Source organism: Chelonoidis abingdonii, chromosome 22, assembly GCF_003597395.2.
Source record: "Chelonoidis abingdonii isolate Lonesome George chromosome 22, CheloAbing_2.0, whole genome shotgun sequence".
In the NCBI taxonomy this organism is placed as follows: Eukaryota; Metazoa; Chordata; order Testudines; family Testudinidae; genus Chelonoidis; species Chelonoidis abingdonii.
This window is the reverse complement of record NC_133790.1, coordinates 8,044,442-8,063,398: the sequence shown is the minus strand read 5'-3', so window position 1 is coordinate 8,063,398 and position 18,957 is coordinate 8,044,442. Positions and strand designations below refer to the sequence as shown.

The 18,957-nt window shown below is 44.2% G+C and overlaps 1 protein-coding gene across 4 annotated transcripts in view; it reads left to right on the top strand.

The window, feature by feature from the left end:
- Positions 1–18,957, top strand: part of PITPNM2 (phosphatidylinositol transfer protein membrane associated 2) — a 197,704-nt gene that overhangs the window by 169,978 nt on the left and 8,769 nt on the right. For all 4 annotated transcript variants that reach the window (XM_032800530.2, XM_032800527.2, XM_032800531.2 and 1 more), the window contains 8 exons: positions 3,336–3,500; positions 7,552–7,764; positions 10,600–10,748; positions 15,357–15,473; positions 16,607–16,723; positions 17,017–17,165; positions 18,507–18,656; positions 18,764–18,947. In XM_032800530.2, coding sequence (XP_032656421.1) covers positions 3,336–3,500; positions 7,552–7,764; positions 10,600–10,748; positions 15,357–15,473; positions 16,607–16,723; positions 17,017–17,165; positions 18,507–18,656; positions 18,764–18,947 — 1,244 coding nt within the window. The remainder of the gene's footprint in view (positions 1–3,335; positions 3,501–7,551; positions 7,765–10,599; positions 10,749–15,356; positions 15,474–16,606; positions 16,724–17,016; positions 17,166–18,506; positions 18,657–18,763; positions 18,948–18,957) is intronic.

Below are 18,957 nucleotides of genomic sequence, written 5' to 3'. Positions count from 1 at the left end.
CACATGTTCATTTTAAGAACACTTTCACTGCAGATTTCACAAAACACAAAGAACGTACCAATGTAAGATTTCTAAAGATAGCTACAGCACTCAAACCAAGGTTTAAGAATCTGAAGTGCCTTCCAAAATCTGAAGGGTCGAGGTGTGGAGCATGCTTTCGGAAGTCTTAAAAGAGCAACACTCTAATGCAGAAACTACAGAACCCGAACCACCAAAAAAGAAAATCAACTTTCTGCTGGTGCCCCCATCTGACTCGGATGATGAAAATGAACATGGTCAGTCCGCATTGCTTTGGACTGTTACTGAGCAGAACCTGTCATCAACATGGATGCATGTCCCCGGAATGGTGGTTGAAGGATTAAGGGACATATAAATCTTTAGCACAAGAAGCGGGCAGCATTATCTCCTGCAAATGAAAGCAAGCTTGTTTGTCTGAGCGATTGCCTGAACAAAAAATAGGATTGGGTGGACTTGTAGGCTCTAAAGTTTTACATTGTTCTATTTTTGAATACAGGGTTTTATGTACATAATTCTACATTTGTAAGTTCAACTTTAATGATAAAGAGATTGCACTACAGTACCTGTATTAGGTGAATTGAAAAATGCTATTTTTGTTTTTTACAGTGCAGATATTTGTAATAAAAATAAAGTGAGCACTGTACACTTTGTATTCTGTATTATAATTGAAATCAATATATTTGAAAATGTAGAAAACATCCCAAAATATTTAAATAAATGGTATTCTATTATTGTTCAACAGTGCAATTAATCTCAATTGATTTTTTTCAATCACTTGACAGCCATGATTTACAGCTGACTTTTGTTGCTGAGGGAGGCATTTTCCTCCTTTTGTGCCTGCTTGCACAAAGTTGGTTGATAGTTGTGAATAAAGTTCAGATGCCAATATTCTGATTCTCCAGTGATAGGCAGCAGTGTAGAACTTTAGATAAAAGTGCAAACTCACCTGCTTGCTTTCCATGTCAGCTTTGCATGCCATTAAATATGTTGCACTTACAGGACGTAGTTTCTTTAAATTGAGGATCTCCGTGTGTATCACAGACATTAATTAATTCTGCCTTGAAATACCTCTGTAGGGTGGGTAGGTATTGTTATAAGCAAATTACAGGTAGGAAAATGAGACACACAAGTTAAGTGTGGCTTTGAGTGAGTCACAGCAAGTCAGGCCATGGCTACACTGGAGAGTTGCAGCGCTGGTGGTGGGTTTACAGCGCTGCAACTTAGTAACTGTCCACACCTTCAAGGCACATCCAGCGCTACAATTCCCTGGCTGCAGCACTGGCTGTACACCTGGTCTGCTTGGGATATAACGATTGCAGCGCTGGTGATGCAGCGCTGCTCATCAAGTGTGGCCACCAAAAGCGCTGTTGTTGGCCTCCAGGGTATTAGGAGGTATCCCAGAATGTCTGTTCACAACAAACCGGAAGAGTAGCTGAACTACGGGCTTTCCTGAGGCTGCGCTTATCAAAAAAAAAAACACAGTCCTGTTTGCTCAGGCGAGCGGAGGCAGGCAGGGGAATTACTTTGGAATGTTCACAGCTGTTTGCTTGAGTAGAGAAGCACACGGCGGTGGGGAGGGGAGTCCGTGTTGGAGCAGCTACTTATGTGGTCTGAAGGCTATTAAGGAGTGCATAATTTGCATTTAGTGAATAAGAGAGGTGGGGAAGGACTCGAAACTTTTAATTGATTGCATGTTGGTGATGTGTATGTTCCAGTCCTTAGAACTTGCAAGGCAGGGAGCTGAAGCTCAAAAATCCACTCATCTCTCTCTCCCCCTGCTCCCCCTCACCCTCCTCTTTTGAAAAGCACGTTGCAGCCAGTTGAACGCTGGGATAGCTGCCAATACAACCATCCCAACAGGCTGCAAATGTGCCACACTGCAGCGCTGGTAGCTGTCAGTGTGGCCACACTGCAGTGCTTTCCCTACACAGCTGTATGAAGACAGCTGTAACTCCCAGCGCTGTACAACTGTAAGTGTAGCCACACTTCAGTGGAACAGCTGGGAAAAGAACCCAGGAGTCACCTTCACTCCCAATCTGCTGTGCTAGCCACTAGGTAACACTGCCTTCCCCAAGTTTTAAAATGTTTTTAGTGTATAGTTTTTCCTACAGAAAAGCAGGATTGCCCAATAGAGCCACATAAACCTCACAGTTTCTCAGGTACATGCATTAGAGAACTAATTTCTCACTAATAATACATATGTACACACACACACGCACATGCACTCCATACGAGTGTGACTTTTACTCCTCATTCGCCTCGTGTTTACTTCCTAAAGGATAAGGCCAAACTTTTAAGCTTGGGGGCCTAAAGTTGTGCTCCTAAATCCAGATTTTAGGTATCTCAGTAAAAGTGGCCTGATTTTTAAAAAGGCTGAACACCCCCAAATGCCATTTAAATTAAAGGGAGATTTGAGTGCTCAGTACCCAGGCTACCTGTACTGAGAAGCCTAAATATGGAGTTAGGAGCCTAACTGGAGGCCTTCAGTTTCACAAACGGTGGCTGTATTTTTTTAGTAACTAAGGATATGTCTACACTGCAGCCAGAGATGTGATTGCAGTGTGAGTAGGCAGCCCCACACGAGCTTTAATCTAGCTACCACAGCTAAAAATATCAAAGAGACAGTGGCACAAATCCTGGCACAGGCCAGCAACACTAGTACATACCCAAGGTTTTGGGTGGGTTTGTACAGCCCACATTAAAGCCCGTGCCTCTGCGTCTTTGTTGCTGTTAGCCGGGCTACGTAGGTTGAAACTAGCTTGGGCATGTCTGCCTGAGCTGCAGTCACACGTTGGATTGCAACATAAACACTCCTTAAATACAAGTCCAACATGAGGACCACCCTGGCATGACAATATCTCTCCCTGCAATTTTCCCCTTTAGTTTAAAAGATGCTATAGAACTGGTATCTCCCAAATTAAGTTTTTTACCTTCTGCCCTTCCCCCCCCCCATTGTTCTGGCTAAATGTGAATATATAAAGCTGTATATATTCACATGGGTCTGCATGATGCATCTTTCTGTTCTTGCCACTCAAGCAAGCCTTTCCTGATTTGGTTTGGTTTAAACTGATTCTTTTGCTTTTCTCAATCGGACAATGAGATGCTAGATGCCAACTCTCCTTTTGCCTGCTCCGGTGTTTTCTTTCATTTCAAAATAGAGCTGAGATTAAATGTGTTTTCCTTCCAGTTGGTTTGAAAGGTTTTGCATCTGAAAGCCAATCATTGCCTTGTTTGCCTCCTTTTCTCCTCTTGATTTCGTCTTGCCTGGTCTCTGTCTGTTGGTCTAATATTTTGATTTCCCTGTTTCGACTTCATAGCAGATGTTGTTCAGTCTCATGGTGCAGTCTTCATGGAAAATGCGTCCCTTTCCACCCCCATTACAACCCCTCAGTTCAGGGGATTCCGGAGGGCCAGTGAGATCAGCATTGCCAGCCAGGTCTCAGGAATGGCAGACAGTTACACTGCTTCCAACATAGCCAACAGTAAGTGTTTCGCACCCTCCAAGATTTCTTCTCACTTTAGCACTAAAGTAGCAGCACCACACGCCAGGCTGACCTCAGTGTATAGGACAGACACGCAGAACTGTTCTCTCTGTCTTTATTTTGTGTGTGTGTTTTAACATATAGCCTGGTTTGGAGTTAGCCATTGTATTGCTCCATGATCCTTCAAACTCCACACTGTGCAGTGTTATCAAATACAAAGGGTTGGGGAGAATAGGACACTGAGGGTATTTCCTGCTGTTGACCATGTTTCCTGGTGAGGATCAATCATAACACCTGCTGGTCCTCCCCATTGCTTGCTTAATTAAGTCTAATAATAGCAGCACAGAACATCAGACTGCATGGCCAAGGGTCTTCTTTGAAAAGCATTTTGCTCCTTGTTAAAGGAAAACAGCTTCCTTGGCTATTGCAAAGGCTGTAGCTCTCCGATCCATTGTAAAGCTGATCCTTGCCTGAATAGCAAGAAGAATACACATACGTACATCTGAGTGGTCGTGTTACTATTTATTATTATCTATACCAATGTCATATCTTGTTGTATTTGTGTTAGACTCACGTGTCCTTTGGAATTGGGGTGTGAATGCAATAGTTTGACCAACTTTTTTTCCCCCATGGGAAAAGTGATCTAATTTGTACCTTTGAAACTAATGTCTGCAGAAATGGAGGTCCCTTATTCCAGATATTCATGGGTGAACCATCGGGCTGTTTGTCCTCTTAATTTCTTGTTACAATAGTTGCATGTTTTGTTTAAATGTATTCTCCTAAAATACAATGGACCTCGTTAGCAGGGGTTCCACAGGTAGGATTGGAATAGGGAGGATTTGAGCCCTATAAGGTTTACATGAATTCCAGCAATGAGGAGTCAAACATTGCTGAAGACTTAGACAGGCTAACTTTATCACTGGAGGTGGGCTGAACCAGAATGTCTGGGGCTGTTTAAATCCCATATCTGAATTTGATGGCAAGAATCCGTCTCTGCTTTTAGCTGGAAGCCTTGCAGTGAGGGAGGATAACAAATGTAATTGCTTGTCTGAGGCTATTTTCAATGATTAATAAGAAGTTGGAATTATTCCACCTAAGCCCAATTTTATCATTGTCAATGACACATTGTTAATGCACCCTTAGGAAGAACAGATGCCTACAATTATAATACAGTGGGCTGCCGCTATATTATGCATGTTGGAGTCATTATGAGCATAAATTGTTCATGTATAAAAGATAATTGATAACCTTGAACAACCATTGGCCCCTATGGATCATTAAGGAATCAAATGGTACATCTAGTCTTCAGTTGATAATTGTGATCTATGCAACTGGTATATGATCAGCACTTTTCAATAAATGATGTAAGATCTGACAGGTGGCACATTACATATTATTTAAAGGTAATGTGCAAAGGGGGAAAAAAATTGTGTGTCTTGTCCGTCTTCACCCCACCCCCCCATTTTGGGCTGCTTTCTATTTTTAAAAAAAGTTGGGGAGGGGGGACTGAAGTTTTTCTTGTTTGGTTCACACATTAGAAATTCCGCTCATATTTTGCCCAGAGGACTAGAGAATTAGCAAAATGATGACATTACAAGAACCAAAGCTGAGCAACTGAGTGTGAAAGTGGTTTTTGGTCACATTGAGTTAAAAAAATTTTTTTGTCAAGGCCAATTTAACTTCAATGACTAAGAAATCTTTTGGCGAAAGGCAGCCTTTGCTTAAAATTCACCCTCTTCCTCCTCTCTGTTAAGGTGTGAGTGTTAACAATAGACATTCTTTGCGACCCCCCAACAAATCAGCCAGAAAAGCTAGACCAGCCCAACACTGATGTTCCTGATACTGCTAAGGCAAAAACCCAAAGAGAATTTTTTAAAAACAAAAAACCTTTGAGAACCTGGAAAGAAGCTGGAACTCCCAAAGGCACAATCCCAGTTTTAAAAAATACTTGTGCATGTCACCTTTAGTGGACCACTAGGCTTTGAACTATTACGTTTATCATTAAACAGTAAGGTTTTTAGTTCCTCCTGAGATAAATATCATAATGTGAAGTAAAATGTGTAGGCTGGGACATTCAGCAGAGCTCAAGGCTTGTAGGTTCCTGACTCCCATTGAAATCTGCCCAACTCTCTTCTGCATCTTTGACTATTCCAGCTTTAAAGAACAAACAAAGGGGGGACCTGCTGTTCTGGATATGTGCACGTACCTCCTCTGAGCCCTTGGCCAAGCGCAGTGTGTGGTCTGTGCACAGGATTGGGAGATAGGAATTACCAAATCCTCCTGCTGTCTCTGATACTGACTCCCTCGGTAGCTTTGGGCAAGTCATGGAATCACCCTGCCTCAGTTTCCCCATCTGTAAAACAGGAATAATAATATTACCCTCCTTATGGGCATGTGAGGATGAATCAGTTAATGCATCTAAAGTACTTTGGCCATGAAAAGCAGTATATCTAAGTTCCTAGTGTTGTTAGGACTAGGATTTCTGCATGCACCCCGTGTTTATGCCATGTAGCGTTTTTGTGCATATGTCACGGTGGGGTTGAGTAGCTTCTTATTTTCTTTGGCCAAATGTCAGTGTGTGGCGAGAATAAACTACCTGCACTTTAACAAACGGGGTTTTCCTTTCTTAAGGAGAGGAATTTTTTTTTTTATCATTTCAGAGCAAATACACAAAACACACAGTGGGATTGCACGATAAAATGTGTTATGCGTTGCTACATGTTAATCTGTCTGGGTAGAAGGTTCCTTACCAGGGGGTTTGTTTTGTGCACATTTCATACCCTAGGGTAATTGCTGAGCTCAGCCAGTCAGGAAGGTAAATCCTGGAGGAGGAGGAGTTAAGTGTTGATTATTAAATACGTATCTCATGGTAGCCCCCCCAAGGTCCCCATCAGGATCAGGGCCTCAGTGCGCTGGGACCTACACAAACACAGAACGAGGCAATTGCTGCCTTCAGGTGTTGACAAGCTGAATAAAGCCTTAGTGTAAATATTCAACATTTCCCTGCCCTGGGGAAGTGAAGCTGTGTAGACAGTGTGGGTCAAATATATTAAGCACAAGCTCTGATGGTATTACACCAGAGGATGGATTTGGCTAGCATTCTTCAGACTGCCAGCTGCCTTCATTATACGAAGGTGAGAACAATTTGTGCCCTTGCTCATGCCTACATAACCCCCCTGACCTCAGTGGGATTGATGGAGTTTAATGGAGAAACCAGAATCTAGCTCATCGGATGAAAGCTGGGGCTTTTGTATTGGACGGAAAGATGCCCTCTTAAAACTAACTTCCCTCCTTCATTTCTGCATGTGTTGCTGAATAGAAGAGTTGACCTCCACACCCCGGTTCGTTTGATTATTAAGATGTCTGTTTGCAACATGATTTTTGTCTTCCTGCACAGATGGCCTCTAGAGCCAGAAATGTAGCACTGAAGGTTTTGACTTTGTCTCATTGTGAAAGGGCCTGTCCTCAGCAAGCACTTGAGTTAGGGCTTCCATATACATTTCCATCTCTAGATCCCTTCCAGGGCCAGCTTCAGATACTGGGAACAAGCCACTGTGATTGCGCTGCGTGAAGTCCAGTGAGAATCTGCAACATGGGACTCCACAACCCTGCTTCCCAGGGAGTTCCCTCTGCGGGACACTGTAGAGTGGTGGGGGATAGCGAACTGTGGATGCAAAGGTTTAGCCCCTCCTCCCCACGGAAAAACAACATCCTATCAACAGTGGCAGCAGCTTTGCAGCCATTGAGTTGGGGAAAGAAGATTCCCAGCTGTATACTCCTTAGATCTTCACCATAAAGACTGGCTACTCAAGGTGGCAAGTGGTCAGTCTTCATCTCTTTATAAGGAAAGATATGTAAATGCTTAATTTCAACTCCAGAATAATAGTTCCCACTCATGAGATCGCAATCGTGTTTCTTTAATCTATGCGTCTTTTCCATCACAATGTTAAATCCTGGAGGACAAAACTGATGTGTTCCGCATGTGCGTGCTGTGATAATAAGTGTGGGTTTTTGTTTGTATATGTGTATGTTTTGAATTTTGTTCCTTTAGAAAACAAAAATCATCTTAACCATGCCAGAGGAGGATTTAGCTTTCTGTCCCAACTTGCACTCCCTCACAAATCCCCCACCCAAGCCTCGCCCAAGAGACGTAGGCAACGTAAACATGAAATACCCCAGCATCATTTAGGAAGAAGGCTTGAGGAGCCATCAAGTTGGGATCCGGACTATGTTCTACAAATACCAGATCTGGACATCAAGAAAGGTATTCTGGAGAGGGGACTTATCTATCCAACTAATCTCCTACATCGTCTAACCGGGGCAGTTCTCTTCTCCAGAGGAAATCTGTTTGCTTTCTCCTTTCACCAGGACCCTCACAAACTTAGCACTATTTAACAAATACTTGTTTTCATATTGCTTGAAAGAGTAACAGCAGCACCGCTAACAGCTGGTGATGGCACAAACTCTTGTAGACAAGACATCTGAGAGCAAGTGCGCTGGCCCATAGCCCCTGTTGCAATCTCTTCCTAGCACGAAGGCGTTAATCCTGGCTGTTCTGTACAAAGACTCTGAAATTAACCGAGAATAGGTCTTTCATGAGAAATGGAATGTTGGATCTTTACCAATAACTGGGACTTTATCAGTAACTTGTGATTCCATAGCCAGAAACGCAAGCAGAATATCATGTCTTTTGACAGGTCAATATCTCTGTATAAATGGCCATTGTGTGTCAAATCATGTGCTGAGCAGGGAAAGCAGAGTAACCGAACTGGCACATCTATACTCGGAAAAGACACCACCTGTATTCTATCTGTCAGCAGCCCCTCCTGCCCATTATTCTTGCTAGAATCAGGAGTAGTTGGCATGGGGAAGCATGGTTCATAGCCAGCATTGCTGGACCAGGGGGCATATACATATACCAACGCCATACCTCAGATCACCCTGCTGTGGCTCCTGCCAGGACAGCCCGCAGAGGAGTCGTCTGCTCATTTGTGGAAAGAGTGGGCAACTCTTCCCTTAAGCCCAGATTTTCAACTGAGGTGTGTGCTTGGTGGCAACTATCACATCCCCTCCCATGTCAGGCTGTCTCGTTTTTGTGTCTGATGCCTTACTGGAGAACCAGCAAAGCTATTCTAGTGAATCCCAAGCTCCTTGTCCAAGCCCAAGCTTGCTACTTGCATGCCGAAGTAACTCCTCCTAACACCACTGCTCTGGAGTCTCTACATCTCCTTCTGTGGGTGCTTTTTCATCACAAAGCATCATCAAGGCTGCCTGCATCTAGAAAGTCAGCCTCTTGCTTTTGGTACTGAAATCTATGCACCAAAACGCTCTCGTACTGACCCGTTTTAAAAGGTGATTACGTGATTATTTACAATGCAGCTCAGTGTGGGGTTAAACCGTGGCAGTGCCCCAGTCGGGTAAGTGTGACAGGCACTGGCCAGGTGTCACTTGTGGGCTGCCAGTGGGTCTCAGACTATGGTCTTGCAGAAGGAAATATTCTGAAGAGCAGCACTGGGGAGTGGGATCTGGGCAGTGGGGATGGGGCATGGGAGAGAATGTGGAGCCATTTTACAGGGAAGAAGTTGGGAACCCTCTGGTCTAGCTGAAGGATCTCACTGGCTGTTCCTTGTGTTTTGGTGGTGATCTGTGTGTAAACTGCCCCCATTGAGCACATCCTCTTCACTACCTCACTCCCATTGATATCCCTGCAGTGTGGCTCTGGTACTAGAAGAGAGAATGACTTGGTATTAAAATAAGCTCATTGACTGTTCTGCTGGGTTTTAAATTACCCTGTAGCTACCGGCTTCCCCTGTAGCCCCTGTCCCAGTAGATGCTGATGAAGCCTGGAGATTTGTCCATAGCTTCACCATTTAATGCCCCATCCTCAAAGCTCACCAGAGCCTCTGTTCTGAGAGCTGCAGGGTTTAAGGACTCCTTCCTGGTTCTCTTGTTGGGCCAGAGGGTTGACTGTGAAGACACTCGCCCCTGCAGAGGCTAGCAAGTTGCTTCAGTAGCCCTCCAGAGGCTGGCTCCCTGCAGAATGGTGGTGATGGTGGTGGTGATGAATGCTTCACCATGGGCCTTTCTCATAATCCAGTTTCTTTCCCCCTCCCAGTGTTTCGCTCACATCTTTCCATAGCAGCTAACCTGTGGCTCCATTGCCTTTATATTGTTCACTTCTGCTTCTGATATTAATAATAAAATATGGGATTTTAACTCTGTCTGGGTTTGAGAGGGTTTGTGCCTCAGTGAAAATTAAAGGGAAACATGCTGTTTGATTAGTTTTTTGCCTTTAACAGCATCTGCTAGCCTCTGCTTAAAGCAGACCCATGGAGCTGAAAATGACTCAGGTATATGAGTGCAGTGTTGTTGTGGCTGTGTCGGTCCCAGGATATTAGACACACAAGGTGGGTGAGACAATAGCTTTTATTGGACCAACTTCTGTTGATGAGGGAGACAAGCTTTTGAGCTTACACGGAGCTCTTCAGGTCTGGGGAAGGTTGCAGTACATAGACACATCCATGGCTCTCCCCCATCCCACCTCCAGGGCAGACTCCTTTTATTCCATTTTTGTTGTACGGATTGAGAGGTTTGTTTGATCCTCATCACCACGGCATCAGCACATTGTCACAAACTCACTGTGAGTGGGAGTGACCCTGCACTCGGGACACCCACTGGCTGTCCCCAGGAGCGTTGCTGACATGTACATGCCCCGTCTAATCTGAAAGTTATTTTGATTATTGTTGTTCTAGTATCCACAAGAGACTCTAGGGTATGTATTAATGGCCTCTAATACCCTGGCTGGGCATGGAGTCACCAGCCTTTGATCTGTGTCTCACATTCTCCTGGAGTGTGGATTAATGGCTAGTGACTGCCTCCTCGAGGGATATCCTGTTTGATTTAATAAAGAAGATGTCATGCTCTGTGCCTTGTACAATCCTTGGGTGGCTCATTAATACTTTTGAGCCCTGATCAAAGTTTGCTCCATCTTAACAATAAAATCAACGAGGAAAGAATTGCCCAGCGCAGGGACCTGTGGCCCAAGGTTAACATTGAAAACAGTTCGCTCCTCTCTTTAACAAGCCTTTTTTTTCATTAGTTGCTGCTAGATGGTGGGGAACAAAAAGAATAGACTATGCCCTTTACTGTCCTGATGCACTGACTGCCTTTCCAACGGTAGCCTTACCACACCTCTTCCATGCAAGCTACTGGGAATCGACAGATGTAGTCTCCTTCTTGCTGAGACAGGTACCATAAATATTTCATGCTTCTCTCTCTTCTCCCTTGTGCCTAACTTTTGTTGGAATGTATTTTGGAGTCTTTTTTCGCCTTGCTGCACCTTCCAGAATAATTGTTGTTGACAGTAATGGGGGCTTGCCGTATATATGGAGGGGGGAAATGTACACTTCACAACCGCAGAGCCATCTTCGTTCCCTTCCCATGCTGTGTCAAATACAGCTGCATTGCAAATAATACTTACTGCTATGCACAGTCTTTTCATGAAAACCACCAAATCACACGTGACTTGCTTGGTGCTGGCTTTTGTGACTGGAGCACGTTCTTGGAGAGAGGTTCACTAATGATCTGAATCATTTGGAGTCAATCTAGGCCCATTTCATATCATAGTCTTGCAGCATTGCATGATTTTGAGGCAAAAACCAGGTGATGCTTGCCTGTTTGAATTGAACTTTGCTTTCAATGTTTACATCCTTTCAAACCTGAAGCTCAAAGGGAAGCTCTCGATTCAAACCCTACATGGAATGAAGCAGAAGGAAAAGTTTGTATAAGTTTCAGACTTGGGCTGCTAAGTTAAAGTGTTCAGTCCTCCATTTGGGCTCTCAAATTAACACTTAAACACCCCGAGGACTATGGATTTTTGCTTCAAGATCCAGAACTTGGTACCACAATTCCAATTACTTCTCATGGGGTTAGGTGAATAACAAATGATGGTTTCTGGACCATCAAAATTTGGATTCTTTCAGTTTAACTTTGATGACACATTTAAATTTTGCAAAATCACATTTTTTTTTCTAAAACCAGTGGAGATATTTCCCTTTCAAACAAACAAACATGGAAAATAGTTGTTTTCCCGGAAGTGCATGAAACCCAAAAATAGCAGTACTAAGACCCCGGAGGTGAAAACAACCATGAACAAAAGGGGGACACATTCTTCTTGATTGCCCTTGTCGAACTGGAGAGAAATGCAAAGAGTAAACAAGGAGCATAAATAGTTAAAGAAGAAAGAAACTTGCTAGTTTGTGACATGTGGGCCAATGTATTCAAATCAGGGGCCTAAAGTTGAGCTTCTAGATGTATGCATAGGCAGCTAAATCAACCTCGCCTGATTTTTTTAGAGACCCTGAATACCACATGTCCCACTGAAGTCAGTGGGAGCTGCGAGTGCTTAACCCCTGTGAATTTTGGTTGTCTCAATATAGATTTAGAAGCCCCAACTTTAGCCCCCAGGGTTTGAAAACTCTTGCCAGGATTATTAAGTTGACAATGTACCTTTAAAGCACAGTGCATTGTCAGAGCATAATGATCCCTCGCTGCAACACAAACATTGCGCTCCGCAGAGAAAAAACACGCGAGCCCAAAGGGCTGCTCTAGTGACTGTATTGCCGTGGCCCTCTGTCATTTTCATCACAGCGGAGAGGGGGCTGCTTCTGTGGATTGCAACCCGCTGGCCATGTCCTTCCAGATGCACAGTGGGCTGGAGTCTCTTCTCTTCCTGCTTTCCCTGCCCCAAGTTCTTTCCCTGATCAGGATTTGGAAACATCTTTTTATTTGGTGCATCTTCTGTCAGGCGCTAGCGAGAGGCCAGGTCACCCAGTACGAAGGGACAGTCTAGATCATCACTCCACAGACTGTAGCTTAACTGGGGCCAGTTTTATCCATTTTGGTTCTACCCCCGTTCATTCTGAATAGCCAGTGGCATGGTGCTGGAGCATTCAGAGGGGATCTGCCCACTTTGGTGTCCCTTCTCCCAGAAAAGACTCCAGGGGGCCCTGTGCTGAAGGATGGAGAATAATTATTTAATCCCAGTACCCTGATTTTATGCTCCGACTCCTTTTAGTCTAAATTTAACTGGCTTAGGTGAAGTACTAGCACCCTCAGCACCGGGTAGGATCCAGCTCCTCATATTGGCCTGGGTTTGCTGTGTATTAGCTCAGCTGTTTAAATTACCCCAGCTCTGTTACAGCATATCTGACTGCAATGCTCTGTTATTTATAGTCCTCTCTTGGCAAACTCTTTTTCATTGCTGTCACCCAAGTTTGTCGTTCGGTTCCATAACAACGGGGATGTTAGCACTGGTGGCTGCCGTATCGTAGTATTAATCGATCTCGACCCTTTATTCCCTGCCCTGTCTCTGGTTTCCAACCCAGTGGGCCAATGTTGCACTCACATGCCGTGTCTCCTCATTTTGAACAGTAGGCTCCAGTGTGGAACTTTGCCTAAAGGGCTGCAGGAAGGAAACGGGATGCGCGTGTGCGTGTGTCAGAGCCTTAAAGAGTCTAACACACAAAATATTCTGTTCTAGAAATAGACCAGCCAGTTACTCAGAATGCAACGAAAACATGTTTGTGTAAGGCAGTGTGTGACTTTACATCTTGTGGCATGAAAAATATCCTTGCCATCCATTCAAAGCCCTTGGAGCTCAGCAGCGGCTGCCTCTGCAGTGCTGTTTATTTTGCCTTGTCTCTCTCCGTTGCCCCACCTCTGCTTTTAGAGCATTATCTTTCTCAGTCCCCACCCTCTCCCTATTCTTCTAAGGCCCTGTGCCTCCTTCCCTCTATTCAAAAGCCTAGAATGCCAGCACTGGAAAGCTAATAACAGAGACATGATTTTAATCCTCATTGAAAGGCATTCTGGACAAAGTTAAAAGGAAGCTAGCAAGTAGATTTAGGCCCAAAACCTAAACAAATAAACCCAAATATGATCAGAAACATTTTCATGATTTAAATTTCTCATTAGTGAAGGCCATTATTTTATTCATCCCCTTAGCTTTTCATTCCCAACAGCATTGAGAGTGAGGTGGAGGTGGAGCAGATGGATTAGGAGAACCAGGAGGTGAAACTGACCAGTTTAGTTTTGCTGTGAATGAAATGAAAAAATGAAACAAACAGTCTAAATTCAGCAAAGTAAACTGGCCTATCAGATTGCTTGAGTTTTAATCTGCATGGGGCAAATGGTAACACATAAGGGAATGTGTGAGGTTTTAAAATATGTTTATTCACTTGACAGAGCCCCTTTCAATCTTTGCATGGCCTGGAAAAAAATTGGAAAACAACCCATCTGATCATAGTACAACTCAAAATCCTCCATGCAATCTCCGTGCAATCTCTCTGCCCAGTCTTCTGGAACTGACCTAAGAACAGACTAGCTGCAGTGTGAACCCAGGACATAACTCCATTTCCCTCTGCCATTTGGTCCAGCCGGCAGATGTCCCCAAAGGTTGATAGTGAGCTTACCATAGGAAATTGTTGCACACTTTGCAAATCTCATTGTATCAGTCTGCTTGTCCCCATTCCAGTGCAGGAACATCACATGGACTTCTCCATGGACCCAGACAGCCAGAGCCCCATTCCTCTCCTGAACTCTGGTCTCCTACATCACAACACTGCTGACCCAGTACTGAACTTGGCCTAATACCTAATATCTTCATCAAAATGAGAGGAGCACAAGAAGCAGGACGGGAGAACGCCATGTGCAATGTATTTAAATAGAAACACTAAATGACAGGCAACTGGGATTGACTCCAGCCCAATCAGGAAGCCTGCTGGGATCTTAGACCTCGCAGGGTCTAGCTTGCGCAGTGCAGTTAAGGGCAGACTTAGTAGGTCTGGAGGGGATGATGAGAATACATCTGACGAACAAGCCCGAGGAAATGACACATGCAGACAAGCGAGCACAGTCAGAACAGGTAGCGATGGATCTGAAATACTGAAATGGCAAGCAGATAATGACTGGAAACGCGTATATGACTTGAGGACCTGGCAAGAAGGCAGGCAAGGCTGGAGCGTAGTCAGGTGAGATGGTGGCTGCAAACTAGGATTCCCTAGAGAAGTGGCAGTTTTCTATAAGTACCTGAGTGCCAAAGTTCTTCCCCTGCAGTGTTTTCTGAATGAGCATTTTCCAAGGGCTTCTTTTTGGACATGGTCTCAAGGAAGTAGCAGGGTCTGGGGTGCCACAGCCTCTCAGTTTGTGTTAATTGAACATCTGGGATGAAATCCATCCTTCGTATAAGCCCAGCGAAGCCAAGAGAGTTACGCTAGCAGCCTAGCAGTTGTGTATCTGTGATCAGCTTCTGTGCTTTGTTGCCTTTGCTCCATTTTGTACTCAGCTTGTTAAACTCCCCTATCGTTCTTTCTGTTCCTGAACTCTTCCCAGACTCATTCCACTGTCTCTTCAGCCTTTTCTAGCTTCCCTTGGCTTCCTTTTCATCTCTCTCTCATTCTAGTCCTAACCATGCTTCACCAACAAACCCTTTCACACTTGCCCTCCTGTGTGCCTATTTATCATCTCAGTCTAAGGTTCCCTTTTATAGCTTCATCCCACTTGATATTAACTCAGCTCAGGCAACAACCATTCCTGGCTCTGAAGATCACTTACATTGTACAGTTTTGGGAGGGCCAGAAAAATCTTGTAGGCTAACAGTGCAAATTTCCTGCAAGCAAAATTCTATAAAGTTGCCTGCCCAGCAAATGCTGCGATTCCATCACATGCTTTGCAAACACAGCAGAGAGGAATAAATACTAAAGCTGCAGCAGATGCGTTCACTATGAAATTCCTGCAGCTCTTGAGTTTTAGCCCAGGTGCGTCATGAGTTGCTGATGGGGGCTGCTCTTTCCTTAGGTGATGAGACACGAAAACTCCAGCATTCTGGAACTGGATGGAAAGGAGGTCTCTGTATTCACTCCTTCAAAGCCGAGGGAGAAGTGGCTGCGCAAGAGGACGCATGTTAAGCTAAGGGTAATAGTGTTTCTATTACATGTCTTCCCAAGGGAAACTACTGTTAAACATGATTTGGCTGAATTTGGGCATGTAATAAGAACAATTTTAAAGTTAACCGATATGGGTACAACTCTGTTACTGCCCATGAACAGCACAATTCCATGGGGCTGGAGAGATTGCATTGCAGTAATCGTATGTCAGTGAGATATCTCAGTTACGGATTTCTGGAAGAGATAGACACTCTCTGCCATAAGGTCTCCTCCATATAAAATACTAAGTATTGGCTATAGGTCAAGAAAGGAGATGGAATTGTTTCAAAGCCTGGTGTCCTGAATTGTCTGTATGGTAACTGTCATTCCCTGGAGCTCTTAATCCAGAGGATAAGAAGCTTTTCTGATTTCCATGAGCAGGAAGTTTGTTTAGCCAGTAATAATGTCAGTAGCCTCCTGACGACAGTCATTTTGCCTCCTAGTATGAAGGTGCAACATACAGAATTTTGAACCACAAGGGATCAGATTTTCAAGGTGTTCTGTGTCACTGACTATACAGTATTTGTGACCGAAGGATCTGAAGTAGTATTACGAGCAAGTGACAGTATCATTGTGTGATATCATGGCATATGCATGCACGAAGGTCCACAAAGGGACAACTGTAATTTTTGCAGACTCAAATTTTGCCTGTTAGGAGTGGCAGCAGGGAAACCAAGTAGAGGCCCCTTCTCAAATAATGTCCAGGATCAATTAATTGTAGGTGCAAATTCTACCATTTAGATGACTAGATCATTAACTACACCCAGACATCAGCTGCTTGGCAAAATACATTAGGATCCACACCCACAATTGATGGTGGGTGCAAATCATGTGGCCATAAATTACTATAGCTAAAAGGAGACCAAGTGCAGAAGGCCCTTTAAAAGTCTTATCTTAAATGTACAATACTTTTTTTTTTCCTTAAAAATGTGTGGTGTTTAATATAGATATATAATAGTGTGGGGGGAGAGAGGAAAATTACTCCTCCAAAAACTCCTGGTTGTCCATGTGTTTGGCATTGTTATCACTATAGCAACTTTCCCTATAAACTCTGCCTTAGCCATGAGGTTCTGCTGGGAATCTAACTAGGTTTATTCTGTTTTTTTCCCTTGACGTCTGCAGAATGTCACAGCCAACCACAGAATAAATGATGCCATCGCTAATGAAGACGGACCCCAGACCTTAACAGGAAGGTTTATGTATGGGCCATTAGACATGGTCACGCTCACCGGGGAAAAGGTACATTTGTCTTAGTTGTGCATTGCCCATAAATAGCAAAAGACGGAGGCAGTAGTAGTTGGTGGCCAATGCTCCTTTGTATCTGTAAACATTAAAAGAGAGAGAACTGTCCAATTACCTGCACAATCAAGCACCTTTGCCTGTGTCCACTAAGAGCTTCCCCTGCCCAGCCTATCTATTGCATTACACTAGAGAGAGATTGGAGGACGCCATGTTCAGAGCCAGTTTAGGATCCTGTCTAGTATCAAGGTTATTTAATAGTTCCTTAGTCCTGAACCTCCTTTGCCTCCCAGGTGGACATTCACATCATGACCCAGCCACCATCTGGAGAGTGGATTTACTTTGACACCGAAATCAGCAACAGCAGTGGCCGGATTTCCTACGTTATCCCTGAGAACAAGCGTCTGGGGATTGGCGTATATCCCATCAGGATGGTGGTCAGGTGCTGAGCTTTAGGCTCATTTGGCTTAGCCCCCAGTTTGACAGGACCCTCTGAAAAAGACTGTAGACACATCTCAGTTATTCTGATTGCATGATAGAAAATCCATATAAAAGTTAACTGGTCAAGTGCAATTCTACCCGAAAAGTGACTGTGTTTAAAAAGTAGCATGTTCTTGTCAACTGCTCTTCTCCCTATTGTATCATCAGAGTCTGATCTGCTGGCTTGATGGACAAAACAATTTTACTCTTGTTACCCTGCAGCACCAGTGATGGGAAAAAGAGCTGTATTCTGTTCTGCCTCCTGCCTCATCAACAGCATTGTCAACTGAGTTCCAATTGCTGTCAGATGTGCAACTTCATTGTCTTCTGTGGAACTGCACAGCTGAGCGCACCTTGAAGACTGTTAACTTGCTCTCGCCCACATTCCCCTAAGGGCAGAGCCTTTGTTATGAGTGATGATGCACAATGCAGAAAATCTCTAGCTTGACTTTTGGATCACCAGCTTTCAGAGTGGGCAGTGCCCAAAAGCATCTTGTCATTGGTGAACTGAATAAATCTGCTCTAGAGACATGGAAACATACTGAAGCTGGAGCCCCCCACAATGCTAGTCCAAGTCACTGTAATTATATTAATCTAACATATAGGCATTTTCTGTGGGGCTTCTCGCTGTAGTATCATTAATGACTTTGGGGCAGATATTTAATAGGCATCTGGTGTGATTTTCATAAGTCCGCAACTACCATTGAGGAAAGGCCCTGTACTGCCTCTCAGTGGGGTTAGGTGCTTTTGAAACTCCCACTCGGCAGCTATCTGCACATTTAGGTGCCTAAATACCTTTAAAAATCTGTCCCTTTATCCTCCAATAATGCTGCCAGGTAGGAAGTCAGTAGCATCATCCATTTGACACATGGGTAACTGAGGCACGGAAAGATGACTTGCCAAGTCAGGAACAGAAGCCGTATCTCCTAAGCCTTATTCCGGTGCCTTACCCATAGACTTTCCTTCCTTTATCAGATCAGTGATAGTCTTCTCTACCACATGTGCTGAGATACAGACACAACAGGCCATATCTGCAGCTGGTATAAATCGGAGTAACTCTGAAATGAGTGGATCTATGTTGATTTACATCAGCTGAGACAATCTAACCCTTAAGACACAGCAGGAGGAGTAGGGCCTTAGCAGAATTGTGTATGTGACATGATGGCAGGATCTGACCCTTAATTCTGTATTCCTTGGTCGTTTAGTGTACGCTTGTGAATTGGCATTGCAAATGAGTCATGTAGCTTTAATCTCTCAGCCAGGTTTGTCCACTGTTTTTAACCCCCTATTCCTTTCCTTGTAGGGGTGACCATACATATGCAGACAGTTATATCACCGTTCTACCTAAGGGGACGGAATTTGTGGTCTTCAGCATTGATGGTTCCTTTGCAGCCAGCGTGTCTATAATGGGTAGTGACCCCAAAGTCAGAGCTGGTGCAGTTGATGTTGTAAGGTCAGTGGCAGGGGAGAGGGCTGGGGAAAGGCTTTTGTATTAAATGAATATTTAAACCCTTCCTCAAATATAGGTCCATAATGCACTGTTGTTTTTTTCCCCACCAGGCACTGGCAAGACCTTGGCTACCTCATTATCTATGTCACAGGTCGACCTGATATGCAGAAACAAAGGGTGGTGGCATGGTTAGCACAGCACAATTTCCCCCATGGGATAGTCTCTTTCTGTGATGGGCTTGTCCATGACCCACTGCGGCACAAGGCCAACTTCCTGAAAACCCTCATTACGGACGTAAGCATGG